This window comes from Capra hircus, chromosome 25, assembly GCF_001704415.2.
Source record: "Capra hircus breed San Clemente chromosome 25, ASM170441v1, whole genome shotgun sequence".
NCBI lineage: Eukaryota > Metazoa > Chordata > Mammalia > Artiodactyla > Bovidae > Capra > Capra hircus.
In genome coordinates, this window is record NC_030832.1 from 9,111,210 (window position 1) to 9,127,563 (window position 16,354).

The 16,354-nt window shown below is 38.7% G+C and overlaps 1 protein-coding gene across 1 annotated transcript in view; it reads left to right on the forward strand.

The window, feature by feature from the left end:
- Positions 1-12,826, forward strand: part of ATF7IP2 (activating transcription factor 7 interacting protein 2) — a 68,960-nt gene extending 56,134 nt beyond the window's left edge. Inside the window, exons 7-11 of the mRNA XM_013974985.2 lie at positions 1,077-1,147; positions 2,320-2,381; positions 2,822-2,891; positions 10,616-10,701; positions 11,314-12,826. Coding sequence (XP_013830439.2) covers positions 1,077-1,147; positions 2,320-2,381; positions 2,822-2,891; positions 10,616-10,701; positions 11,314-11,727 — 703 coding nt within the window. The 3' untranslated portion in view covers positions 11,728-12,826. The remainder of the gene's footprint in view (positions 1-1,076; positions 1,148-2,319; positions 2,382-2,821; positions 2,892-10,615; positions 10,702-11,313) is intronic.

Below are 16,354 nucleotides of genomic sequence, written 5' to 3' on the forward strand. Positions count from 1 at the left end.
AGAAAAGCCTGTACAGCATTGAAGACCCAGCACAACCAAAAATAAACTAACAACAACAAAACTTGTGTGAAATGCAAAAGACCTAGAAGATGAAAACAGTGTTATAAAAGAATAGCGTTGGAAGACATATACTACCTGAGTTCAACTTACTGTGAAGCTATAAGAATTAAGAGAATGGTGTTGGCATGAGGAAAGAAATATAAATCAATGGACAAATTAGAGTATACAGAGTCCATTGGTTTTCAATGAAGTTGCCAAAATAATTTAATAGGGAAGAGGTAGTCTTTTCAACAAATGTTGCTGGAGTAAACAGAGGGGGAAAGTGAACCTCTTACAACATATACAAAAATAACTTGAAATGAATCATAGACCAAATAGCAAAGGTAAGAATTAAAAGCATCTATAAGAAAATGGCACAACCTTGTGTACCAGTCACGTGAAATTCATGTAGCAAATTAAATTGGCTTACTAAAATTTGTGTTAAGATTTTCTTAACAAAAATTCTGATTTTAAATGTCAGATTCAAAAAAGTGCAGTCAGGGTAAAATGGAGCAGAAGACAGTCTTCTGACTCAGAATATTCTGTGACCATAATCAGCATCATTTATCATCCTCTCCTCAGTATATGTGTGGTAAATGTTGCTGCTATAGTGATGCAATGTAAAGTAGTGGCAGAATTAATTTTTAAGTATATTTTTTATACTTCTTCATCTGTAAAAAAGAGTTTGTTTCTTTCATATATTGTTTCATTTTCATGAAGGCAGATATGTGTGCTACAGTGACATTTGTATATTTTGTACACGTACAGATATTATATACTTACAGATTATACATTTGGCTTTATTGTAAATGAATCTCTACTAAATTTTAAGGATCTCTACTGACTTCATTGTGTATCGTGAACTTTTGATTATATAAATAATTGGTTATACCCAGGGTTTCTTGGGTACTTGGTTAATCATCATTCTGACTCCCCCCACCAGTTGTTAGATTATCAGTTATGAAATGGTGAAATAGAATAATTATAACCATTGATTACATGTCTCAGCATAATAATACATGTTTGTTTCATTTTAGTAATGATGATGTCCTGTTGATTTCTGTGGAAGGTCCTAATTTGACAACTCCAGTTACATCAAACCCAATAGGTATGTTAAGTTGATTAAAATATGATCTGTGAAATCAGAAAGCCTCAAATAAGTATTTGTTTAAAACAGAATTGAAAATTCTACTCTTAAAAAATGTTTAATTTATATCTGTGATTAACCTGAATAAATCAGTTGATAGTTTAATACAGTTGAGGTTCTTTTTAACCTTGTGTTAATTTATGGCCTTTTCTTTCTTTACTTGTTCTTTGTTTACTTGTGTTGAATGGCTTTACAAATTATAAAACTACTTACCTTTCATATCTGTTTTTTGTACTTGTTTGCTCTGGTCTTGGTGGTGGTAGTGATGTACTTAGGATTTAAAATTTGGCTAATCTGGGACTTCTCTGGCGGTTCAGTGGTCAAGACTGGTCTCCCAATGCAGAGGGAACAGGTTTGATCTCTGGCTGGGGAACTAAGATCCCACATGCTGCACAGCACAGCCAAAAAAAGCAAAAAATAAAGTTTGGCTAATCTTTAGTATCTTTGATTTTTTTTTAACTTAAAAAAAAATAGCACCTATGTTATTCTTTAGAGTTTCTCATTTTACTTAGGTAAAAATCTTTAACCTTAGATTCCCAATCAATTTCCTTTCCCTTAAAATAGCTATCTCGTTGGCTCATAATTTCTTCTTCAAAATTCCCCATTTCATTTTCATTTTTAGTATATATTAGAGAATTGAATTTGCATCTTATATTCAGAAAACTTTATCTCCACTTACATAACTACTTAATTGCCCTCATGATTTGGGCTGTTAATATTGTAAATCAGATAGTTAAGGGATATTACGCATTTATCTGATGCCTTTATGGGTTGTATGAAGAATCCTCTTCAGCCATTGCAGGTGGTCAAATCTAAAGATACTATAAATTAAAAAATGTGTACATTTCCAAGTTTATTTCCTCAAATGCTACAGTCGTTTACAAATACTCAAAAAAGAGTTACTAATTCAGTTGTAAAGATACCAAAACCTTTTGAACCAAAATTAGATTTTGCTTTTTTTGGACTGGTTCGTTGGTCTTTGGAATAAGTCAGTTGAGTTGCAGTTTTTTATGATTATATAATGGTTAGTTAGCATCCCCATTATTATTATGTCAGCATTTGTATCTTATAAGGTTTATAAATATTTAATACTAAACTTGTCAAATGTTCATATTTTAATAATTTTCTTTCAGCTGCTGGAAAAATTACATCAGGAAATTCTAACAATTCAGCTGATGCTGAAAACAGAGCTAAGGTAGGTAGTAAACATTGTCTCTGAATATTATTTATTTGAATATGTTAGTTCTAGGAACTTCAGTGTTGCCACATGTTGGATAACTCATCTATGTCATTCATTCTTTGGGAGTCATTCTCTGAGAAATTAATATCTGATTAGTTAGCATGACCAGGTTCCAGTCCAGTTTAAACATTAAAAAGCAAGTAGCTAATGATAAACATGTTTCACAACTGTATTTATTACCAGATTAATTCATTTAGACTCTCCTTAGTCATCCTCACAGAAACTGGATAGTATTTTACGAGCTTCTCTTTCACAGTGGAGTTGAACTAAACCATAAAACTTAAAGAATGTTCAATCTCGAGCTTATAAATGGTAATTGGAAATAACATGTTTTATTTAAAAAAAAAAAAACATTTTCTGTTGAGGCAAAATCTTATTTTTTAACAACTTTCCAGGCTATAGAGAAGAAGCAACATGATTCTGTGATTGATCTGACGAAAGAAGTCCTGTCAGACTGCAACACAGGTAAAGGATTTTTCTTTTTCAAGAAAGTGGGAAAGGGTAACAACTCAAAATACATTTAACCCATTTATGAAGTTTTTTTTGTGTGTTAGTGTACATTAATTTTATCACGTGTAGATTTATGGAGCTGCCACTACAATCAAATTATACAGCTGTTACATCACTCCAAGTTTCCCTCATACTACCCGTAAGGATTTTTTTAGGGTTTTCCCCCAGTCCCTAAACCCTGGCTACCGCTAATCTGTTCCTCACTATTATATTATTGTGTGAATGTTTTATAAATGTGATATAATATGTATCCTTCTTTCACTCAGCATAATTTCCCCCAAGGGTCATTTAAGTTGTTGAGCAAGTATTCCTTTTTATTGCTGAGTAGTATTCCATGGTGTGAATGTGCAGTAATTTATCCATTCACTTATCTGGGTTGCCTGGGGCTATTGGAAATCTCTGTTTTACCTGTGAGACACACCTGTTTTCCTTAAACAATAGTGGCTGTGAGGGGATGCTAGGTTGTAACGTGAAAATGTGACAGCAGTGCCCTCTTTCTCAGATGTAAAGAAAAAGAAGTAAGATACAGTGTTCTAGGTCTGCTAATAAATTACAAGGTTTCATCTCTTAATTGCACTTGTGTGTTTATGGTACTGTTTTGATGAAATATTTAAATTCCACTTATTAGGATTGGTAAATTATGTAATACCTAAAAACAGAGATTACTATAGGAACTATACAGTCTAGTTCATTCTCCCATCACAACTGTGTATCCAGACAAAGGTTGGAACCATTGAAACCTAAAGGAACTTCATGATAGAATCAAACTCTTCAGTTTCCAATTTCAAAAAGATTAAAATGAATTGGAGTCCATAATGAATCTGGTTATATTTTTAGAGTAAAATCCAAATTCCTTAACAAAATATACAGAATTCTTTTATTAAATATCTTTAAATATTTTTTAAAATTTTTAAATGGTAGATAATTGCTTTGCAGTGCTGTGTTGGTTTCTCCCACACAGCAGCATAAATCAGCCATAAGTATAAATGTGTCCCCTCCCTCTTGAAAGTTCCTTTCACCCTGTACAGAATTTTTAATGACTTAGACCTTGGAAACTTTTTTAGTTTTATCTTCGACAAATTCCTTCCCTCTGCCTTAATAGCATCTCAGTAAGTAGTGCTGCTCCTCTCCTTGCCATCACTACATATGCTCTTCTCTCTGCCAGGAATGCTCTCCCCTCTGTGCCTCCCCAGGCTTGTCTGATGACCCCGCTTCTCATACTTCAGTATATTCAGTTTAGACACTTGTGCTGAACTATTCCTTCCAGGCAGAAACTGGCAGTCTTGGCTCTCCTTACCCTTGGCATTTTGTGCGTGCCTATGTTATACCTTTATTTTTCTGTTCTATAATTGTTTCTGCACATACCTGTCTTCCTAAAAAGACTTGACATTCTTTGCAGCAACTTTAATGTTTTTATTAATCTATATATTTTCATCTTTTTAGCACAGTGCTTGGCACACAGTATACTTTTTCCCCAAAAAATGCAGATTTTACATTAAATAGTTTTAAGAGAAATGTAAGTTTATATACTATGAACAGGATTGTAAATTAATTTTTCTGGAAGACGTTTTGTTACATCGAAACTTTACAAAAATGTAAGCCTTGTGACTCAGTTCTTTGAATAATTATCTGAAAAGCATAAAGTATAGAGGAAATATGAAAATTGTTCATTGCAGTGCTATTCATGAAAAATGAAACTTTGGAAACCCTTAAATTTCTAGAAATAAAAGATTAATTGCAAAAATTAGATTTATATGGTACAACCATATTCATCCACTAAAAATAATATCAAAGAAGTATATATATTTACATAAACATGTTAATAATATATCAAGAGAAAAAAGTTATGAAAGTACATATGTAGACTCAGGGTGGAGTTAATGGGATCAGACTTAAACTGGTAGAAAACTAAATAAGATATAGGAAACTTTTTTTCACATATTACAGTACAGGACTGCAGTCTCTGAGAGAAGGAAATGAATGAGATGATGAGCCCTATGAGTTGCCCCAGCTTTCTTCCTGGATTGCCATCCTCTGATGGAAATCCCAATCAGAGAGAGGCTGTATTGCTCAGGCAGAGGCAGAGATTGACATTCACAGAGGCTGAGGCAGCTGGAATGAGGTGAAGAATACTATCAGATGAGGAAGCCACTCAGAGAAAGAGTTCCAAGAGGTTAGCATAGGAGTCCTCTTGAGTCTTTGCTGAAATATCAAGTCACAAATGCATGAGTGAAATTGCACAAAACTGGGCAAAGAATGACCAACAAGCTGTATACTAAACATTTTCCAGAGCTCAAACAGCAGTGGGAAATGTTTCAGATCTGACACACCTTAGAGCAAAGGCAACTCTAGCTTTGCCCTAATAAGACCGAAATAAGTGGCTAATCACACAAAGCCTACTTCTTTTCAAAGAAGACAGTAGAATTCAACACACAACCATGTAAAATTAGTCATATTCATCATCAAATTTTAAAGTCACTTGAGATATGAGGAAGAAGAATGGAATCCAAAACCAGGAGAAAAATTAGTCAGAAGAAAGGCTTTTGACAGATGACAGAATTAACAGACATTAACATTAACAGATTTAACCTTAAAAGAACTGATAGAAATATACTCGAAGTTTTAAAGGAAAACATGAATAAATAAGAGAAATAAAAGATAGAAAATCAAATGAAGTAAAAAGAAATTCCTGAAAGTTCGATGGATGGAATAAACAGCATATTAAACAACCACATTTTTGGACTGGATAACAAAACAAGACCCAACTATGACAGCTACATGATGTGCATTAAATATAAATATATGGATAGGTTAAAATTAAAAGGGTGTAAGAAGGTAAGCCATGCAGACACTAATCATAAGAAAGTTAGAGTGGCTATATTATTATCAGACAGACTTGAGAACAAGGAATATTACCAGGGGAAAAAAAGGCTGTTTCATAACAGTGCAATAGTCATTTCATCAGAAAGGCACACTAAACCTATGTTTATGGGACTTTGTTGGTGGTCCAGTGGTTAAGAATCTGCCTTCCAATGCAGGGAATGTGGGTTGAGTCCCAGGTAGGGGAACTAAAATCCCACATGCCATGGAGCAGCTAAGCCCATGTGCCACAATTACAGAGCCTGTGCACCACATCTACTGAGCCTGCATGCTCTAGAGCCCTTGCACTACAACAGGAAAGGTCCGTGCACACCACAGCTAGAGCAAGCCCACACGCTGCAACCAAAACACAAACCAGTTGTTTTGGCTGACCCAGTGCACGCAAAAAACAAACAGATCTACACTTAATGCACATTATGGTAGAACTTCAAGATTCCTAATATAAAAACTAATTGGACTGAAATTATAAATAAAAAAATTATTATAATTTGAGGTTCCAACACTCCATTCTCAATAGTTGATACAATATATAGTCAGTAAAGTTATAGAACCCTGAGCAACACTATCAACCAACTTAATAATCTACTTGACATTTCTAGAACATTCAAACGCAGTCACAGAGGAATATGAGTTCTTTTTAGGTGCATATGAAACATACCACAAAACTGGTTCTGAACCATAAAACTAATCTCAGTATATTTAAAAGGATAGAGAACATATTCTATGATTACAGATACAATACAACAAGTAATCAATAACAGAAAGCCATTTGGGTAATACCTGGATATTTGGAAACTAAAGATTACATTTCTCAATAACCCATGAGTCAAAGAAATCAAAAGGGAATTTTAAAAATATTTTGAACTGAATGAAAAACCGGCATATCAAAATCTGAAGGAATGCAACTAAAGCAGTGCTTAGAGGAAATTACTAGCATTAAATATTTATATTAGGAAAGATAGAAAGTAAAATGAAAGTCTTACATGAATAACCTAAGATTCTGCCTTAAGACATTGCTTTGCCTACAAAGGTCAGTCTAGTCAAAGCTATAGTTTTTCCAGTAAGTCATGTATGGATATGAGAGTTGGACCGTAAAGAAGGCTAAGTGCTGAATAATTGATGTTTTTGAGCTGTGGTGTTGGAGAAGACATGGACTGCAAGAAGATCAAGCCAGTCAATCATAAAGGAAATCAACCGTGAATATTCATTGGAAGGACTAGTGCTGAAACTGAAGCTCTAATACTTTGGCCACCTAATGCAAACAGCTGACTCATTAGAAAGGACCCTGATGCTGGAAAAGATTGAAGGCAGAAGGAGGAGATGACAGAGTATGAGATGGGTGGATGGTATCCTGATTCAATGGACATGAGTTTGAGCAAGTTCCTGGAGATGGTGATGGACAAGGAAGCCTGGCATGCTGCAGTCCATGGTGTTGCAAAGGGTTGAACACAACTGAGCAACTGAACAGCAGCTGCCTTAAGATGTTAGTACAAAAAGAACAAATTAAACCCAAAGCAAGTAGGTGACCCATCACTAGAGAAGATATGGGGATGGCAAATAAACAGAAGAAGACACTCTCAACATTGTTCATCACTAGGGAAGTTAAGACCATAATGAGATACTACAACATAGCCACTAAAATGGCTGAAATGAAACAACTGAAAATATACAAAGTGTTGATAAGGATGTGGAACAACCTGGAATTCTCTTGTTTTGCTAGTAGGAATGTAAAATGGTAAAACCACTTTGAAAGTGTTTTGCAGTTTCTAAACACATTAGCAATTGACACTATTATTCCACCTTTAGGTATTCATCAAGAGAAATGAAAACCTACATCTACACAAAATGTGCATGCTCTATCGTTCAGACCCTGCAACCCTATGGACTGTAGCCCATCAGGCTCCTCTGTCCATGGGATTTTTCAGGCAAGAATACTGGAGTAGGTTGCCATTTCCTTGTGCAGGGGATCTTCAACCCAGGGATCAAACCTGCATCTCACCTGTCTCCTCTACTGCAGGTGGATTCTTCACCACTGAGGCACTAGGGAAGCCCATCTACACAAAGACTTTTACACAAATGTTCATAGCAACTCTGTTCATAATAGTCCCAAACTAGAAACAACCCAAATGTCTATGAATAGATAAGTAGGTTGTGACATAACTGTCTACAGAGCTGAGTAGTACTCAACAATAAAAATGAATAAAATGTATTATTATATACAACAACATTGATGAATCTCAGAAACAAAATGTTGAACAAACACCATGTTAATTCGGTTTATGTCAAATTCTAGAAAAAGCAATCTAATTGTTAGTGACAACAGATCTGTGGTTTCATGGGGCCAGTGTTGAGAGAGGGATTGTGAATATTACTGAGTTTAAGCTTGTACTGCTCACTGCATGACAGGACAGTAAATCGAAAGATGAGTTGTTAGGGCAAGGAGTGGCAACTTCCTTCAGAAAGCCAGGAAACTTAAGAAGATGGTTGACTAGTGTCCCAAAGAACCATCTTCTCTGAGTTAGAATTCAGGCTTCTTTTATACTAAAAGGGGAGGGAATGTGGTTGGTTGCTACAGACTTCATGGTGTCAGAATCCTTTGTTCTTGGCAACTATTTGTTCATGTAGGTCCTTTCACAGTGCAAGACAAATGTTATTCTCTGTTCTGCAACTTTTTAATCTCTATGTAAATGGGAAAGTGTTATATAACTTTAAAGTTCAGCCCTTGAGAATGAGCTCTCCTGTATATTTAACTTACAGCATTTTTAACTTACAGCAAAAGCAGTAGAATACAAAGGTTCAAGTAAAAGAAATAGATCCAATATGGAGTCAGATTCATTTGTATTATCAAAAGGGACACTATTTGGTGTAATATAAACATTGTATCTTGAATTTTGTGAGAGTTTCACAATAGTATATTTGTCAAAACTCAAAAAGAGTTGCACATTTTAAATGGGTACATTATACTGTATGTAAATTGTATCTGAATAGTTCACTTTTATCGGCTTCCTTGGTAGCTCAGATTATAAAGAATCTGCCTTCAGTACAGAAGACCCAGGTTTGAGCCTTGGGTCAGGAAGATCCCCTGGAGAAGGGAATGGCTACCCACTTCAGTATCCTTTTCTGGAGAATTCCATGTACAGAGGAGCCTGGTGGGCTTATTGTCATAGGGTCACAAAGAGTCAGACACGACTGAGCAACTTCCACTTTCACTTTTAAATGCAAACTTTAAAAATCATGTCTATAATATAAATATTTACAAGTGAATACATGTACATATACATGCAGCAAAGGATCTGGAAGGTCAGACCCCAAAGGATTAAGTTGAAACGAGAAGCCACAATTCTCCCCTAGGAATTTAATGAGAAAGAACGTTAAAATAATGGGGTGCTTGCTACTGTTGTTTTGAGAATACAAAGTTCTAAAGTAACCATTGTGCATTTTTATATAGATAAGGATAAAAGCTGCAGAGTATTCACAAGACATTGACATTGATGATGCAGAGGATCTAAACATTAGCTGATTTGGGGTAAAAAGTCCTGCTTTGTTTCTAACCTGTTTACATTTGCTAAGGGCTTGTCGACTTACTACCTTGAAAGAAGGAATGTTAGTTATGGAAAGCTATTATCTGTTGGAATTTGTTTTTGTATGAAACTGTTCACTTAAAAATATAAAGAAGGTTATTTGTATCGGCTTTTGTGCGTGATTAACCTGAAGATTATGATTTCACAAATCTAGTTCTAATTAACAAACCCATTAAAAAGGCTGTGCAGATTATCTTAGAATTAAAAGCATAAAATCATTACCTCTTCTAGAAAGATTTTTATAATACCAGTAAATAATGTGACTAATAAGATATCTTTGAAACACTATGTAGAATCTTAATTATCCTTGTCAGTTAAAAGGAAAACACAAATGAAAGAAATTTTATTTGAGGAGATTCATAAAATATATTAAACAGTTATTAATATATCACAGCACACACAATGAATCTAAAATGGTTTTTGCTGCTTATTTATGTTCAAATTTCTGAAATTTCTAGCTATCAGGCCCTTCTTTCCAACATGAAGCCCTTTTTCTTCCTATCCTTTTAATACTCTCCCTGGTTGTCCTCAGACTATTCTTGTATGTACTAAACTTTCTTTCTCTCCCTCACACCCACATTTTCTCTATTTTTCTCCTTTTCTGTCTTCTTCTAACCATCTCCCTTTCTTCCATTCCCTGTTCTGTCTCTTCTTCCTCCCCCTCCCTTTCAACAGCACACAGTTTATGTCTTATTCCCCTCCCCGGGCTACCATGGATCTCAGCAGTAGATATACTTGCAGCCCAGGTCTGCGTGAGTTCTAGTCTGAATTCACAGATCTTGTTTGTATCGTACCTTCATACAGGATTGTGAACCGTTCTGTGTTTACAGACAACCGTGTTGACCTAACGGCAGTGTCTGCCCCCTAAGACTGCTAAGCAGGAATCCCTCTTCTATGGGTAATGTTTCCTAGTTCCCAGCTGTACCACGATGTACATGTTTACCTTAAAAGGGGACTTTTTGTCATATAAAAGAAAAATTATCTATATTTGATAACTGTGGGTCTTGAACTTTTAGCAAAAGTTATTTATTTCACAGTTTTATAATTTTATAAATTGTAATTTTATAATATATTATAATTTTATAATGTTATTTCACAGTTTTATAACTTCAGTTTACATTTACTTATTACACAAGATGTAAACTACTGTTGGCTTTAAAGATTATGGGATTGGTTATTGCAGATAAATTTTACTTTTAAACTTTGTGTTGTTCACAGAAAGCCCAGTATCCACTCTTGAGTCACCTATGAAAGCTGTTTCAGTCTCAAAAGAGACAACCCAAGTGTCACAAAATGCAGCCCAGGTACTGATACAAAATGTTCTGTAAGGCATATTTATTCCAAGTTGAATGAAAGCACCCATTTCACTAGTGAAGAAATATTGGGTCACGTTTCAGCTTCGAAAGCACTTTAGTATGCTTTTTAAATGTGCTGTTATGAATATACTTATTTACTCAATTAAAATAATGTAATTGAATTTTCCAGAAGCTACAGAATTAAAACAAGTCCATTTTTTAATCCAACAAATTGGAAAAGATTTTTAAGAGTAGTAGCCACTACTACTTAATGAGGGTGGAGGGAGATGGGTGTTCTCCTACACTTATACTTTTCATGTAAATCGGCACAGTGTTTGGGAACACAGTTTGGCAATAAGATGGAATATTGCTCCAGAAGGTCTGGGACCTAACCCATTCTAGATTAGTGATATTCCAAAGTGTACAGATCTTAACTCCAAAAGAAGCTAATATTTGAAAAAACTGGAACCAGCCTCACATATCCTTGAAGCATCCTTTTGCTCTTATGATTTTGATAAATGGATTGAGGAATGGGAAACATTGTAGAACTGTGGTTGGCCACTTTAAAAACAATCAGAACCCACCCACCCATTTGCTAAACTTTGTATGAACGTGTTTCAGGTTCTAGAGTCCTTTGAGCACCTGCCACCTCTCCCGGAGCCGCCACCACCGCTGCCAGAGCTGGCAGACAAAGTCCGCGACACGCTTCCTCCGCAGAAGCCTGAGCTCAAAGTAAAACGGGTGCTGCGGCCCAGGGGCATCGCCCTGACGTGGAACATCACCAAAATCAACCCCAAGTGTGCCCCCGTGGAAAGCTACCACCTCTTCCTGTGCCATGAGAACCCTAGTAATAAGCTGATCTGGAAGAAAATTGGAGAAATTAAAGCTTTACCACTCCCAATGGCCTGTACTTTATCTCAGTTTTTAGCTTCCAGCAAGTATTATTTTACTGTCCAATCGAAAGACATTTTTGGGCGATATGGACCATTTTGTGATATAAAATCCATTCCTGGGTTTTCTGAAAATCTTACCTAAAGGTAAAAAATGTTTTTGCTAATTGCACATTTTGCATTTTCGTATTTGAATTATTTGTTTACAATGTTTCTGTAACACTATTCATTGTCTTAAAGGGCCAGTTCAGATTGTAAACCCTTCATACAGGGACAGTCCTTTTTCCCATGTTGTAAGTGGCCTCTTGTTTAATGAATTCTGATTTACGTTCAGGAAGTACTTCGATAGATATCATGGACCCATGCCACTCAGCCGTAGGTACAATAACTTTGGTACTGTGGAGCTATTGCTTCTATGAGAAGCCCTAGGGTGCAAGCAGCCCCCATTTTCTCTGTTGACAGTCCACTTTTGGTGACTTTTTTGTGTTCCCATACAGGTGCAGGGAAATTCAGCTGTTTACTGAGGCCAGATCATCCCCCAGGGTGCATCTCCACCAAGGTTGTATGAGAATAGATGTCTTCCCATTCTGTTCATATTCGAAGGGCTATGAATTTGTATGCCCCCAACTCCCCCCCTTTTGTTTTGGGCCATGTCAATCATTTGGGGAAACAGTTTAGAGGTTTTCCCTAAATCAGTTTGTATACTTAACATGTGTAATAAAGCTAGTTAAACGTTGTGTGCTGTGTACACAAAAAATACAATAGCTCTTGTAAAATAAAAAATCCAACCCGCTATTTGAATTGAGGAAAATGAAATTGTGTGCCTTAAATTTAAGGCTTTAATTTGCCGAACCCCTTTGTTCATTTCCTGGCTGCCGTCGTTACTCAGAGAAAGAGTATAACACAGAGGGCTCCCATAGATGTATCCTGCTTACCTCTGTCTTAGGGATCACTGACGTGAAGCTGCGGCTCCTGCAGATAGCCCAAGAAACGCAACAGGTGAGCACAGTGGACAAGTGTCAGTCAGGACCCAAGGGGAAAGACTGAATGAGTAACACTAGGATGTTAAGAAAACAGAAAAATAGCTGTTAGTGGGAAACTCTGTTCCCACAAAGAGGCATTCTTGGCTGGTACATAGTGAAAGTTCAGATGTCAGAGGCTCTGAGATTTAAAAAACTGAACCAGGGAATGGCTTCCCTTGGCGTTTTGTGCACATCTTCAGTCATAAATAAAGATGTTGTTTTCCAGTCTCCTGTGTCCTTATCTTTTCAAACAGTATGACGGGAAGAGCCAGATTCTGAACTGAATTTGAAGAGATGAGCACACCCTGTGAGGTCCTGTTTCCGGCCCAGAGCGGTGGAGGGCACGCTGCAGCAGAGGACAAGGGCTTCACCCAGGGGATGACGGCGCCTTTGGGTTGGCAGCAGTTGGAGTTTGACTTCACCAAGCGAGGCCCAGCGCCTTGACCCCATAGCAGGACTTCAGTGTGCATCAACAGAGTGAGACTGCGCCCCAACCAGCAGATCTTCTGGCCTGCTAATAGCTAAACAAGCCTTCAGGAAGAGAACTTTCCACAATAACAGGAAGAGGAGGCATGCAGATGGCAAGCATCCTCAAACTCCTGGCTCAGAAAGCATTTGTGTTTGTTGCCTTTTTCTGGGTCAAGGGCAAGATTCTCAACTGTTATCCAGCAGGGACACCAGAACAGAACCGGCCTGGGGACAAGACCAGGACATGTACAGTTACATAGTACAAAGTAAACACCCCACCCCCACCCAGGAAAAGTCTCATGTTCTTTTGGTGGGAAATCTTTATGCCTCTTAAGCAACAGAACCAAACACTGGTTGACAGGCTAAAATTGACTATATTGAGAAAAGGCTGTGGGTAGTTTATGGAATTCCAGGGAGCTGAAAGACTCTGGCTTGGAAAACAGGAAAGGGGAAAAGATAACTTTGCAATAAATTCCCGTGAGGATTCAGACTTGAGATGACTTAGGCAATTTATATTCTACCAGACTTTTAAAAATGCACAACTGTGATAATGTCGACTTCAAAAAAACGCACAATGTGAGAGTTGCGAGTTAAGTTTTATTTGGGATAAAATGAGGACTGCAGCCCAGGAGACAGCATCTCAGATAGCTCTGAGAAACTGCCCCCAGAGAGGCAGGGGGTGTGATTTGGGTGAAGGAGAAATACATGCAATCAAGCACTTATATTTCCAAAAGGTTTCTATAGTCTTGTGAAGATTTTGCTAGTCATGAAGAGCAGTCACCATGAAAGATTTTAGTGGTTTTCTAGATACGAGAAGATACAAGAATTGGGCTCATAAAATCAACTGCCGAAAATACCTATGTGAAGACACTGAATGACAATGAATAGTGTTACAGAAACATTGTCTGCTAGTACTCCAACCCCTCAAAGCACAGAGGGACTCATTTCTCATCTCCACCCTGAAGTCCTCTCAGGGGGATTGAAGGTCAGCAGCTGCAGCAGCACGATTTAATCCTTGTAGATGACAAGTGCCAATTTGTAGTTGACAGTGAAGATGTTTTCTGCCCATTTTAAAGATGTGGAAACAGCCCTTGGAAGCTACGTTGGCTTGCCCAAGGCATAGAGACCCAGCCCATTTACACGCAATGCTCTGGTCCTGGGTTCCACCTATACACACAGGTTGTGCTGCCCAGAGGGGACAACGGGCGAAACTGGAAACCTTCCACACTGTCCTTGCTGCCTTGTGGCTCCAGAGTCAAAACCCCAGACATCTCATCTGGCATTTGCTATCCATGAGAGGTGCACTCTGCTGCTCTTAATAGGGTAGCTGTGCTGGCTTTGGGTCCCGTCTGCATCTCTAGGCTGGAACTGCCTGCCCGGGATGCCCTTCCCTGGCTGGCTCAGGTTTAGTGTCACGAACACCACATGAGACTCAGAGCAGAAGCACGGCATCCGTTCCCTGTTGTATGTTCTGAAGATGGATGCAGGGCATCAGAGCATGGCGGCTCCCAGGCTCTGCTGGCTACAGGCCCTCAGCTCCCGCCACTTCCGCCAGCACCTGTCCACATGCAGGGCACGTCCGTGTGCTGCCCTGGGCCCTTCACACTGGGTGTGTTTCCTGTGGCTTCAAGGCTGGAGGTGGTGGCACAGAGGCGTGCTTCCAGTTTGTACTTGCTCTTGTCCACGTCCTTCTTCCTTACTTCCTGTCGACCACCCGGCTGACCTCTGGCGACTCCAGACTCGAGTAGACTTGGAGGGAACCGCTTGCATAGACTTCTCCATGAGCTCTCCCACAGCGGGCCAGGTCTAGCCCCTATAATCAGTTCCCAGTTCTACAGCTTCGACAGCTCCCTCACTGAGACCATGAGGCCCACACACAGCGGAGGCCCATTCTCACCCTGGGAGCTGAGTAGGGCAGTAGCTTGTCCGACTGTCCTAGAAACGAAGTGTCTTATATGTTCTTCTCGTGGAATTAGGAATTCACAGAAAGACCCTTGAGTTTGAAAGGCAGTTCCAGCCTTCTTCACTGTGAGGTTAGCATCTGAGCCTCCTGTTTCTCAGTGTGTTGACTCCTTCCTCTCCCTCTTTCTTCCTCTTTCATTATTTGGCTGGGGCTCTGCTGCCTGAGCTTAAGAACTGTGAGAGGTTCAGGGTCATTGTAAGGAGTTAACAATGTAACATAGAATACCTTGGACAAAGCAAGTCTGTTATTAGCAAATAGTCAAAAACATTTAAGTCTATGCTGGGGGTGGGGAAATTAGAAAGACCTTGTTTCCGAGGTAACCACTAATTTACTGGGGTGCAAGGGTCAGCAAGAGATGGCATGTCACTCAGAGGTGGCTGTGGACATAGAAGAAAATCCTTTTAAAGATTTTAAAATCCTTTAAAGATTTTCAAGAAGACTCTTGAGAGTCCGTTGCACTGCGAGGAGATAAACCAGTCAATCTTAACAGAAATCAACCCTAAATATTGAGAGGACTGATGCTGAAGCTCCAATACTTTGCCATCTGATGCAAAGAGTTGACTCATTGGAAAAGACCCTGATCCTGGGAAAGACTGAAGGCAGGAGGAGAAGGGGACGACAGGACAAGATGGTTGGATGGCATCACTGAGTCAATGAACATGAGTTTGAGCAAACTTTGTGAGACAGTGGAGGAGAGGGAAGCCTGGCATGCTGCAGTCCATGGGGTTGCAGAGTCAGACACAACTGAGTGACTGAACAACAACAATGTGAACATGTTTCCAGATGGAGATGGGAGTGGAGACAGAGGCAGAGCCTGGAGTGAGACAGTCACAAACCAAGGAACTGCGGAGCCACCAGAAGCTGGAAGAGGGGAGGAGGGATGGTCCTCCAGAGCCTTCAGAGGGAGCATAGCCCTGCCAGCATCTTGATTTCAGATTTCCAGCCTCTCAAGCTATGAGAAAATCTAATTCTGTTGTTCCAAGCCACCGAGTTTGTGATAATTTGTTAAGCAGCCTTAGGAAAATTAATCCAGGGGACCACGATTTGTTTAAAACAATGACACCTGGCCTTTACCCAATAATTTGTGGAGCTGGGACTTCCAAGGTGTGTTGCAGGAAGGAGGACCCCTTCCAGGGCCTCAAAGGGAGCATTTGTCTAACACTCAGAAATGAATTGTCTGAGTAGACACACGTGTACACAAAGCAAGAGACTTTATAGGGAAGTGGTGCCCAGGTGGAGAACAGGAGGGGGAGGGAACACAGGAGGACTGCCCTGCCACGTGGCTCGCAGTCTAGGGTTTCTTGGTCATGGGATTAGCT